At 52.7% G+C, this 13,082-nt stretch overlaps 1 protein-coding gene across 1 annotated transcript; it reads right to left on the reverse strand.

The window, feature by feature from the left end:
- Positions 1 to 5,058: 5,058 nt before the first annotated feature.
- On the reverse strand, positions 5,059 to 12,985 carry zbtb7a (zinc finger and BTB domain containing 7a). The gene is given in 13 exon segments (XM_062452246.1): positions 5,059 to 5,745; positions 8,531 to 8,552; positions 8,555 to 8,720; positions 8,723 to 9,033; positions 9,068 to 9,158; positions 9,160 to 9,272; positions 9,275 to 9,494; positions 10,480 to 10,725; positions 10,727 to 10,762; positions 10,764 to 10,967; positions 10,970 to 11,017; positions 11,020 to 11,061; positions 12,965 to 12,985. Coding segments are annotated over 13 exon segments (1,962 nt in total). The 3' UTR covers positions 5,059 to 5,303.
- Between the last annotated feature and the right edge of the window lie 97 nt (positions 12,986 to 13,082).

Raw genomic sequence — 13,082 nt, forward strand, 5'->3', positions numbered from 1 at the left:
CCTCTGCCCAGCCCAGAGTTGGCTGTGCTAGTGCTGTGCTGTGGGTAGCTCTGTACTGCATTCGCCAGCCTCTCCTGCTGTGCTTCTGGGCGGCGTACGAGCCAAGTCAGGCAAGTTCTAGCAACACCAACGCACACGACAACAAACCCCAGCCACTTCCTGCTTCCTGGTTATCATTGCTACTCGTAAGTTGTTACTTTGTTTTCAGAGACAGACAATTTTCATTTAACTTCTTGGAAAAAAATAAACCTTCAGAAAGGGAAGAAAGAAAAAAATGGTGCCAATTGGAATAGACACATTGGTGTAGATTCGGGAAACAGGGACACCGCCCTCTCATCTCGGCAGAGAATCAGTGACCTGGGGGGAATCTGACCCTAGGCTAGGCCAGGCCAGGCCAGGCTAGGCTAGGCTAAGCCAGGCTAAGCTAGGCTAGGAGAAATTAAGCTAAGCTAGGCGAGGCTAGTCTAGGATAGACCAAGCTAAACTAGCCAAGCTAGGCTAGGCTAAAACTGCTCAGAAACGTTGTGTCTATCTAAGCTACCTCCCAGAGGTGGCATCAATAAATAGGGTCGGTATGATTGTTTTCAATATCGTAATATTGTTATACAACTTACATGTGGATTTGATCCAAGCTCTTTCCAAGAGCCCCTGGGTATTTTACTGTGTTTTGGGGGGGATGCTGTGGAATATTTAGTGAGATTGGTAACTCAAATGTGCAATGACTCTTTATACAAGTCTGACGCCTGCTTTGGTAACTAAAGACAAGATGTACGCGAATAAGTCTGAGAGGGTACTGGATGGACTCTCTACGTTAAATCGTGGAGTGTGTGTACACTCTCACACCCACGCGCACGCACGCACACACACACACACACACACACACACACACACACACACACACACACACACATAACACACACACTCACACAGGGAAACCTCCAGGCTTTTCGGAGGTCTCCTCCCTGGCCTCGGACAAGGACATGTACTTAGTGCAAACTCTTGCTGTCTCAGCGAAAAGCACTCTTCCAGTGCTACCAGGCTATCAGGCTATCCCTCTCCCACAACGACTCACCTCAGAAAGCACCCCGCCCCGCGAAAACCCTCACACACAGAACCATCAAGTTAGTAAAAAAAAAACGAAAAAATAAAAAACAGTAAGCTGCAGAGCCAACATTTGTTGTCTTGAAGAAAACAAGGACACACATAAAGAGGGGTCTGTCTCTATCTATACACCTCTGCCTCCACAGTTCAGTAATGACAAACAGAGAGGGAATGTGAACTCAAGTGGATGTTGGTCAGATTCAACACGCTCTGCTGTGTAGGGCCCCCAGGGATGAGGAGGAAGAGCTTGTGGTGGGGTGGTGGGGTGTGTGTGGAGGGGTGTGGGGGGGTGTGGGGGGGTGTGTGGAGGGGTCTCACATGGGCTCAGTCTGGATAACCACAGGTTGGGAATCATCTTTTCATCTGAATTATTTTTGTATCTGAATTGTATTTATATCTGAATTGGACGGTAGATGGAATAACCATGTTATTTGTGTGTATGTGGGTGTGTGTGTATGTGTGAGTCAGTGTATTTGTGTATATGCATGTGTGTGTGTCAGTGTATGTGTGTGTATATAAATGTGGTATTCCTTTGTTAATATCAGATTCTCTGAGAGAGGCTGGTGAACAGATGGGACTAGATAGTTTGTTTATCCAGGCTTTTCCTGAGACCCTCCAGCCACACACACACACACACACACACATTCCACGCCCAGCCCCTCTGCTCAACACCCCCCCCCCCACCACCTTTGCATTAAGACATGAATAAATACATCCAGATCTTGAGATCAAATCTAATTTCAAGTGCAATCAGTTACATGGGGGCTGTTTTTTTCTTTAAGATTTTTTAAGATCACAAAACCCATCCAGCTTCTGTCTGAGAGATCCGATTTTACATTTCTTGATATTTTTGGCAGCTTGTCGTCAAAAATTGAACCAAACGAGACACTGTCCACAGACTCGGTGGTCTGCTGGTGTCTCCCTGTTCCAAAGTACCCGTTTCTCTGACCAAAGTGCCCTGCTTAGTATCAAAGTGCTTTTCAGGACCTGTTTCTCTCCCGTAAGGTGCAAAAGTACTGATTCTCAAACACAGCTGCAGTGAAGGTGGAGGAGCTTCAGGTGAACCCAACATCCAGCCCTCTCTCCCCCTTTACAAATACCTCCCAGCTCTCTCTCCTCACTTTCTCCCTTTTTACACAAATCCTCCCTCGGAGTCCATCTCTCTCACTCTTCTCTCTCTCTGTCTGTCTGTCTCCCACCAGCCAGCAGAGAGGTCAAGGGTCTCCTCTGTGCTTATAGGAAAAGGGAGGCTAGGGGAAGGGAGGCTAGGAGGAGGAAGGAGGCTAGGGGGGAGGCTGGAGGGAAGGAGGGCTGAGGGGTAGGAGGCTGGACGGAGACTGGGGGGGGGGGAGGAAGGAGGGAGGCTAGGGAGGAGGAAGGCTGTTCTGGCCCCAGTCTGATGGACTGCACAGTCATCCCATTCAGGATTCCAGCGTTCCAGATGTACGTGGGGGAATGGCTGTAATCACACCATGTGTGAGGCCTGCTGGAGGGGGAGGCCTGTGTCTTCTCTCTGGGAGGGAGGAGGCTTGGGGGAGGGAGGCTGGAGGGTGGAGGGGGGAGGGAGGTGGGAGGAGGCTATGGGGGTCTAGGAGGGGGAGGGAGGAGGGAAGTTGGAGGCTAGAAGGAGAGCGTGGGTAGAGGAGGAGAGGAGAGGGAGGCCAGGAGGAGGGAGCCTCAGGGGAGGGAGGGTACGGGTAGAGAGCAGGTAGGGGAGGGGGCATGTACGAACTCGCCCGCCACCGACAGCCACTCCCTGCCTGAGTAACTCTACTGAGGCTGCCGGAAAGACCCTGGCAGCCTGCTAGTGATCCTCAATCCCCTGTAGCCTGGGCTAGGGGGTGTTAGGAGAATAAGAGAGAGAGAGAGAGAGAGAGAGAGAGAGAGAGAGAGAGAGAGAGAGAGAGAGAGAGAGAGAGAGAGAGAGAGAGAGAGAGAGAGAGAGAGAAGCGAGGGGGAGTCTTATTTGATTCCAGTCTGCATGGAAACAGACTTGGTGTTGGCGCGAGGGAAGATTTGTCTTTATGGAATGCAACAGTTTCTTACATTTATCTCTTCACCACACCCATCCTCCCTCCCTCCATCCCCCTACCTTACCCTCCTCCTCACCCCTCCCTTTCTCCCCCTTTACCCTCTCCCCTCACAGCAGCTGTGTAGGTATTTGGCCTTTCTAAGTGGACAGGTATTTATTGCTCTCTTCATCACACAGGTTGCATGGTGCTCACTGGACCCAACGGCAGACAGACTAGCAGAAGCAGAGCTAAACACACCTCCTCCAGGCTGCCTAGAAGCCTCTCTTGGTTGGCCAACCCTCGTTTAAACTGTACGCAAAACGTGTGTGAGGGGTGTGGCCCTCCTCCCCCTCCCCTCCCCTCTCATCCTCTCCTCCTCTCCTCCTCTCCACCTATCAGAAATACAGACAGGCTCCCTGACGGTTTGCATTTTAACCAGTGAAGAGTTAATCTGCACCCCGATATGTCTGGCACCAGGCCACTTCCTGTGGAAATGGGCTACTTCCTGTGGAAGTGGCCACTTCCTGTGGAAACGGCATAAAGTCTCTGGTCATTGGATCTCTCCACACGTCAACAATCTTTCTGACGCACAAGTTCCTCTATTCAGCATCTCTAACATTCTACCCCACGGTTTCTGTGTCGAACTGACCACTCTGAGTGGAGTGGTCAGTTCAACCTGGTCAAACCAAAGAAGGAAAACCAAGCAGGTAGGAATTATACATAGCTCAGCATTGTAAAGGGACCGACATTTCCTACCTCCCCCCCCCCCCTCCAATGTTTATATACATGTTTACAAATGCAAAGTGCCAAGTACCCAAAGCAGTCAACTCATACAAGGAACCAAAAACAAGAAAAACAACAAGAAAAATACAAATTAAGACAAAATCTGACAAAAATAAAAAAAGGAAATAAATTGGAATTTCTGCGGTGGCAGGATGGAGTGGGGTAGGAGGAGACAGGTACACTGATGGATGGTAGTGCTTCATAAACACAGAACCCCAACCCCCCCCCCCTCCATACCCCTCCCCCCCCCCGCCCTGCTATGGAAGAGCCCCCCTGCGAATGGATTCGACTCAATATTAAACATTAAAAGTTGAACCATATAGATTTTCTTAAAATATATTTCATAGAGTAAGTAACACTTCGATCAAACCCTTTTGTCTGATTCTGTCTGGAGCGTTAGAAGGACACAAAACATTTATGTTGCATCAGAATTGAAAAGTATCTTGCATAATATCGCCCTAGTCAGGAGATATTGTTTCTATGGTAACTGTACATTTCTGGTCTGTAAAAGAATAAAAAAAAGAGTAGAGGTTTGGATCTCTCTCCATCTCTCTCTCTTTCCACCTATTTGTCTTCTCGAAAAGATCTCTTTCATTTGACATAGTTCTGTCCTTTTGTCATCTCTCTTTTGTTTGATAAATGTATCTCTGTCTCCATCTCTCTCTCTCTCTGCTGTCTCTGAGTGTGAGGGAGGATTGCTATCCTGAGGTCACCTGAAGGTTTGCCCGGCCGTGGTACACAGCACAGAAGATTAGCCTCTGACATCCACCACATCTAGTCTGACATCCACCACATCTAGTCCTGGACTGCATAGGTACTGCTTAGAGATGCTACTCAGAAAGACTCTTCTGAGAGCCTAAGACGGTTCACTCTACTCTGAGAGACTCCGAGAGACTCCACTGAGAGACTCTACTGAGAGACTACGATTCTACTCAGAGACATTCTGCTTCTCCTGAGTTTCCTGACCATCACACAGACAGACAGAGAGGCAGAGAGACAGGCAGTTAGACAGACAGGCCCCAAGCAGTTCAGGGGTGGGTGATCCGAAGCATTTCTTTGCTCTTTGACAAACCGATGGACTGAATGTATGTCTGTGTGTATGTATGTATGTGTGTGAGTGTGTGTCTACTCTGTTTTCTAACGCAAAACAAGAAAAGGGAACTTAAGAGATTAGATTTTGTGACACCCTGATTTGGTTTATAGAGGAATAGTTAGTTGTAGTTTTTTTTTTTTGTGTTTGTTTTGTGTTGTTTTTTTCTTTCTCCAAAACGTTCACATCTGCGTGATTTAGTTTGTCTCTCCTCCCAGGTCGATGGAGGCGCCGGGGCTGCGATGACGGTGGCCTCCCTCCTAGTCCCTCCAACACCCTCCCCACCTCCCCCCCTTCACCCCCCACCCCACGCTGCCTCAGGGCCCGGGCTGGCCTTGCCTCTCCTGGGGCGGGGGACTGCGAGGCAGGGCCCCCCTGGCCCCCCCCTCCACCGTTGCGGCGACCGAGGCCACCTCCAGACGCCTCCGCCCCCGGCCCCCGCGCCCCCCGACCCTGGGCCCCAGGCCGGCTCCCGCGGGGCCCAGGGGGACCTCCAGGGACCCGGGGTCTCGCACCCGCGGCTTGCGGCCCCTCCGGGAAGGTATGCCGTTGCACCCGTCCTTCTTCAGGTGCCGATGGAGGTGGTCGGAGCGGACGAAAGTCTTGAAGCAGCTGGAGCACTGGTAGGGTCGCAGGCCGGTGTGCACGCGCATGTGGTTCTTCAGGTCGTAGTTGTGGGCGAAGGCCGCGCCGCACTGCGTGCATAGGTAGGGCTTCTCTCCGGTGTGCTTCCGCATGTGGACCTTCAGCTTGTCCTGTCTGGAGGGGGGGGGGAGACACACACACAAACAGTTTCTTTAACCCAAGTCACGTGACAATGAACGCCTGTAGGTGCACACACACACACACACACACACACACACACTCACTCACTCACTCACGCACATGCCCACAGACACACACGGCCAGATAAGGCTAGTTAGATAAGACACGTTCCACCGAGCAGACGTGCTGCATTGTGTTGTGTGGTACGCCCCCTCCCCCCCCTCCCCTGCCCTCCCCCCCGCCCCCCGCCCCCCTGTGCTCCCCCCCCCCCCCCCCCCTGGTCCCCCCCCAGCTCCTCCCTGAGCTACAGCAGGAGCTGAGAACATCTATCTTCTGTAGAAGGGACATCTTGGGTATCGACCTACATAAGATCTGTTTATATCTCTGTTTGAATGCACTGACTCACACCTTGAGAATCTCCTCCCCTCCTGGTTCAACCGACACTACCGTTCTGGACCTGCCAGCCTGCACTACATTTGTTATTATAACACTGCTTCATTATTTGATCGGATAGGTCACCCCAGGAGAAGAAGTCATAAAGAAGGCTCTCCTGTTCCACTGCAGAGTACAGACCGCAGATCAATGTCCTGGGGTTGTAGGCTCTGCAGAGACTGGGACGACATTATCCACACTGCCCTGTGGCTGTAGACAGAGCTCTAACCACGACTACACTTCCCATAGTGCTCTGGGGCTGCATCGCGTGGATTGGGACTACACTACCCACAGTGATCTGGGGCATCCTAGCTTTAGGACTACAATAGCCACAGTGCTCGGTGTGCTCAGTGCTGTGGGATAAGCTAAGTACTAAGTACTAATAATCTTCTCCTGCCAAGTAAGGGAGTGGCAAGCAGCTTTGAATCTGGGCAGTGCCAACTGTCAACCACTCAACGCTCTTACAGCCTCCACCTTGACTGGACCCGGGAGCAGATAACACTGACTTCTGTTGCTAGACACACACTGTACATGGACAGGGATTATCATGTCCTTACAAACGAGCAAACAAGACAAAAGCACAAAGCATGCACACACACACACACACACACACACACATATACACACGCACACACACTTGCTCCTACATACACACACACATGCGCGTTCACACACGCACGCACACACACAGAGCAAGGGGCCTTGGGATAAAGTGACAGTGACGGAGGTGAATTATTTAAAAATTACAGAGCGAGGCACACTCTTAACCCTGATCAAACAGGATTAAGATTACAATACCCCTCCCCTCTCCTCTCCTCCTTATCTCCCTCTGCTCTCCTCCTTTCCTTTCCACCCCCCTCTCTTCCCCTCTCCTCTGCTTTTCTCCTCCTCCCCTCCTCTCTCCCCCTCTCCTCCTCCACTCTCTTCCCCTCCCCTCCACCCCTCCTCCTCTCCTCTCTTCACCCCTCTCCATTTCTCACCTACATCTTCATTTGTTCCCTCTCCTCCTCCTCTTCGCTCCTCCCTCCTCCTCTTCTCCCACCTACCCACTCGGTTATTTTAGACTAGACTCAACGCAAAGGGGCCTGGGTATTTCCAGTGAGCGTCTATTTCGAATGCATGTCCCCTGATTAATTCATTAAGAAGCAGGTTTCAAGGAAAAGGTTGTATTCTTAGGTACGGGGAAAACAAGCCAACCAAACACCATGAAATCCCTACCCTGGCATGGCGTAGTCCTAGCCTAGCCAGCATAGCATAGCATAGCATAGCATAGCATAGCATAGCATAGCATAGCAAAGAAAAGCCAGCCCAGCCCAGCCCAGCCCAGCCCAGCCCCAGCCCAACAGAGCACAGCCTAGCCTAGTTTAGCCAACAAACAACTACATGGGACTGTGTATGTGTGTGCGCCTTGTGTGTGTGTGTCCGTTCATGTTTGTGTGTGAGTTTGGCTGTGTGCGATTGTTTGTGTGCATGCTTGCCTGCGTGTGTAAGCGTATGCGTGCCTCTATGTGTGCGTGTGCAAGAGAGAGAGGGAGAGAGGGAAAAGAGAGAGAGAGATAGACAGTGCTGGTTTTGCTGTGGGCAATAATCAACATAACCAGGGATCACAAGTTCAAATTATTGCACTGGCACAGAAAGGGCACCCGTCTGAAGGCCCCCTGTATCTGCTTCCCAGCTGGCCTTTATAGCTAACCAGCCTGATAACGGCAACCCTTCCCTCTTTATAGGACCCTCGGTCCACATTCCAGGACTTTACCACAGGCCCCGTCCCTGTAAACAGCCCCTGAACTCCATGACCATGGCGAGTAGCTCTAATCTAGTCTGAAACACTTGTTCCCAGGGGTGGGCTGTGGTGGTGGCATCCGTTCAATACCATACCAGATGCTTGTGCTATGCTAAGCTAGGTCCTCGTTTATGCGACAGCATGCATCCAGTGCGCTAGGCTAACTAATATGCGGGCCCGTCATACCAGGTTAACGCTAAGGCTGCGCTAAGTGAGTTAGGTAATGCTAAGCTAATCAGGCTGCCCTTGGCGACCCCAGTGTTGTGTTTTGTTGATGGCTGCAGAAGGAAGGTCAGTGAGGACTGAGACCAGGTTCAGACAGAAGCGGTCAACTTGCTACGATCAATGGGACGGTCACCCTTGTGGTTGCTGGGGGGGGGCATCGCCTCCTTAGCAGGGGCCATCCCTTTGTTACCGGGACAACCGTCCGTTTCCCAGGGGGATCCCATTGTTACCGGGACAACCGTCCTTTTCCCAGGGGGGATTCCTTTGTTACCGGGACAACCGTCCGTTTCCCAGGGGGATCCCCCTCGTGACCGGGGCGAGTGTACGGCGGGAGCTTACCTGGTGAAGCGTACTTTACAGCACACTCGTAGGGCTTCTCGCCGGTGTGGGTCCTGATGTGGCGGGGTAACTTCCCCGCCCCCTGGATCACCTTGGCGCAGATGGGGCACTTCTGGAACGCCTTGGAACGCATCTTCCTCTCTCCTCCTCCCCCGCCTCCTCCTCCTCTCTCTCCTCTCTCTCCTCCTCCTCACCCACCCTGTCGCCGGCCCCTCTCTTCGCTGCCCCCCCGCCCCCCCTCTCCTGCGCCCCGCCCCCCCGCGAGGCCCACAGGGGCAGGAGGCCCTGCGCCATGGCGACGGCGGAGGCGGGGTCCTCGCTCTGGGCGCTGTTAAAGTAATTCAAGTAAAACTCCACGTCGGGGTCCTCCTCCTGGTTGGGCTCCTCCCCCGCCGCCACGCGCTCCTTCTGCCTCTCGATGGAGTCCATCATCTTCTGCAGGAGGGCGCTGGCCGACCCCCTCTCCCTCTCGCCCCCCCTCTCCCCCTCTGCCCCTGCTCGCCCTCCTCCCCCTCCTCCTCTCTCCTCCTCCTCCACCTTGGGCTCACGGAAGGTAGAAGTGGTGTCCGTTCTGGGCCGGGGGGAAGAATCCTCCCCCTGCCCCTCCTCCGTTCCCCTGGGCCCACGCGAGCATGTCCTCTGGTGTCCCCCATCTCCCCTTCCTCCTCCTCGTCTTCCTCCTCCTCTTCCTCGGGGGCCAGAGCCCGGGCCAGGGGGGAGTAGTGCGGGTTGGGGCCCCCTGGGCCCCCCCGTTGCTGTGGGTACCGTTGCCCAGGTTACAGTGCAGGTGTGTGGGGATGTCCCTGAGCTCTGGGGTACTGCAGCTGCTGCTCCACGTCGCCCCCCTCTGGAAGTACTCGAGATACTCCCGCGCGCTGGCAACCGCCTCCCCTGCTCCCCCCCTCCTGCTCCCCCCCGTCCCCTCTTCCTCGTCCTCCTTCTCCTCTCCTCGCTCACTTCCCGCCTGGAGAGACAAGAAAAAAACGTCACGTTTTTACGTCCTGTTTTGTATCTTGATTGTACACTCTGGATTTGAGTTTGTCACTCGAGCAAAATCATGAAGAAAAAAAAAACTTTCCAAACTAACCCCAGTGTCAATTGGTTTTGTCAATCACTTGATCTACATAAGCCTAATCAGCGTATTAGATTCCATTCCATATTATCGTTACGGCCCTCTCAGTTACAGAACGCTTTTAGAAGAGACGGTACATGACAAAAAGGTTAGATATGTATTTAAGAAATTGGCAAAATATTGGTAAAGGTAAATAAATGAAGTTGTATGAAGTTATTTAAAGATATTTACAGTAACGGTGTATCAAGGTTAGAAATATACAAGTATAAGGTATATACATGTATGTACATATTATAAAGGGAAATAAATGTATATAATGGTTTATTAAGATTTATAATATCATTTCAAGGTATGAAGGTATATAAATGTATATTAAGGGTCAACAAGAATAGTTGCAGTGAGAGATGTTGTAAATAGGATTGTGTTCCCCTGTACGTCATGGGAGAGTTGATGAGGTGTTACATGCTGGGTCTGTAGAATGCAGCATGTGAACCAACTAGCCTTCCTCTCACACACACACACACACACACACACACACACACACACACACACACGCACACACACACACACACACTATTGGCTGGCATGAGTCAGTGTGAAAAGGTCAGTGTTATTGTGACCCCGGGCTATGAACAGAGTTTGTCAGAGGAGAAAAGAGAGGGTCCGAGAGAGAGGGAGAGGGATGGAAGGTGGGGATGGAGGGAGAGGGAAAGACAGAGAGAGAGAGAGAGAGAGAGAGATAGAGAGAGAAGAGAGAGAGAGAGAGAGATGAGAGAGAGAGAGAGAGAGGAGAGAGAGAGAGAGAGAGAGAGAGGGAAAGACAGAGAGACAGAGAGACCAACAGTGCGAACACATCGTTAGTGTTTTTTTCAGTGACTGAGCATGCTCACCAGCGGGGGGAGAGCACTTTGGTATCCAGCAGGTGCGTGCACACTTCCTGTACGGGCGGGACCTCCAGGAGCCGGGCGGCGCTCAAGATGTCCGCCACACTGCGCCGGCTGACCGTCAGGGTGGCCGTGTAGGCAAAGTCCAAGATGGCGGCCAGCGCCTCGCCGCACAGGAAGTCCAGCGCGTAGACGTTCTGCTGGTCGGCGGCGGCGGAGGTGAAGAGCTTGTGGAAGTAGGGCGGAGCACGAGGCCAGGACGGAGCGGTGGGCGGGGGAACTCGCGCTCCTGGGCGACCAGCAGGACGTCGCAGAGCAGGCCGCTGAGCCGCTGCTTGTTGAGGCTGCCCAGGATGTCAGCGCTGTGCTCAGGGAAGGGGATCCCCACCGGCCCCTCCTCCGCCTCGCAGGCCCGGCCGCCGCCGCTGCCGCCGCCCGATTGGCCGGCTGCTCTGAGGCGGCGCCCCGCTCCGCCCCCCGGCGCCCCAACGACATCTTCCACCAGCCTGCCGCTGAGCCTCCGATCACAGCAGGCCCGATCGTGGGTCCGTCCTGCCGTCTGTGCGTCCGTGCGTCTGTGGGGGGGGGGGAGAGAGGAACAGTGAGTCTCAGTGTAGGTTGGAGGTTAAAGGTTAGGGGTGGCATGAGGATAAGCACTAACACCATGGACACCCTGGCTTCCCCTCTGACCTCTGACCTCCAGGCTTCCTAGAGCTGACTGGACTGGAGCAGGTCTGTCCTTGTAATTGGCAGACAGACAGGTAACTACCAGAACAGGACAGACACCTGGATAAACGGGTAGCAAGCTGGAAGAAACAAACAGACAGGTAGCTACCTAGACCGGGACAAACAGGACAAGGGAGGGGGGGGAGGAGCGAAACGAGAGGAGAGGGGGGGAGGAGGAGCAGAAGGGAGGGATAAGGAAATATCCCACAAGAGGAGTGGGAGTACACACACACACAGGCCACAGAGCGAGGGAAGGGTATTAAAAAGGGAGGTTGTCAATCCGGTCTGAGCCGGTTACCCCCACCCAGCGCTGTGTGCCAAGTTTCAGGAAAGGCTGTCCCCTCTCTCACCGTGTGTGTGGTGTGTGTGGTGTGTGTATGTGGAGGGGGGGGATTAACATGATCGACTGGTGCCTGGGGGGGAGGGGGCTCAGCACAGAGTGAACTCCCCAGTTTGGACTTTTAACACATACACACAGCAATACACACAGCACACAAACACACACCACCAAATATACAAGCACACACAAATACACAGCCAAACACACGTTCACACCAACACACATTCACAACAACACACATTCACACACACACACTCTCTCTCTCCCCCACACACACAAATCCAGCCCCCCCCTCCATCTGCCAGCCCGCACAGCAGGAGGTGAGCCAGGGGGGATTATTCTCTATAAGAGCAACGCATTCAAATGACATTCCTTCAGACCAGCACACATGTACATACACTAGACCTGTTTAACCTGGCCTCTCTCCTCTTCCTGCCTTCCATCCTCTCCTCCTCTCCTCTCCTCTGCTACTTTCCTTTCTTCTCCTCTCCTCACCTCTCCTCACCTCACCTCTCCTCTGCTACGCTACTCTCCTCTCTCTTCCTCTCCTCCTTTTCTCGCCTACACCTCCTCATCCTCTCCACACCTATCCAGTTCCAGCAGGGAGTCTGACCTCCCCAGTGTTAGTGAAATAGCAAGGACAATCCTAACATGATATCAAGTAAAAAAAATAAAAAAACGTCTATTTGTCTTCTGGCAACACAAACATGCAGTTGAAACAGTAATATATAGGTGTCTCTCAGCACCTCTCCTCCGCCACAACCCCTCTTTATCTCTCTGTACATTTCCCTCTCTCCCTCCCTCTATTTATCTCTGTCCTTTCCAGCTGTGCCTCTCTGATGATAGTCAACTGACCACAGGCAGATCCACCATTGTTTAGTGGAACAAAGATATAGTAGACAGCCATGGAGAACATGGTATTGCACCCCTCTTATTGAATATGCAGGTAAGACCAAGAGAGATAGAGGAGGGGAGGGGAGGTGGAGAGAGGAGAGAGAGCGATAAGGCCAAAGCAAGGAGAGGATAGAGAGAGGGCAACCACAAGGCTAACGGTCATGTCCGTTCGCAGAGTGGAAAATAGATCTCCCCCCCCCCCCTCTCATCAAACTCTTCTCCCTCTCGCCTCCACTCTCCTTGCCTCCTCTCTCCTCGCCTCCTCTCTGTTCTCCTCTTCTCTTCCTCGCCACCCACTTTTTTCTACTCCTGCTGGGTTACCCAGAAGTGTTAAGCTATTTTGTGCTAAGCTAGGCTATGTCAGGACAGTTTGTCCAGAGCTGGGCTAGGCTAAGCCTAGCAAGCTAGGCTATGCTATGCTGGGTTATCCAGATCTGACCTGAGGTCGGAGAGCAACACAGCCAAAAATAGCTTCTCTTCCCCCCCTCCTCCCCCTCTCGGTGGGCAGGTGGACTAACCTGATCCTGACACCTCTTCATGGTAGAAACATTTCTTATCACTTATTCATGTCTGTGGGTGACAGGGGCCACAGGCCTACGCTTCTCCTCCTCGCTGGCTAATGTCTTGCTTCCACAC

This window comes from Osmerus eperlanus, chromosome 26 (assembly GCF_963692335.1).
Source record: "Osmerus eperlanus chromosome 26, fOsmEpe2.1, whole genome shotgun sequence".
In the NCBI taxonomy this organism is placed as follows: domain Eukaryota; kingdom Metazoa; phylum Chordata; class Actinopteri; order Osmeriformes; family Osmeridae; genus Osmerus; species Osmerus eperlanus.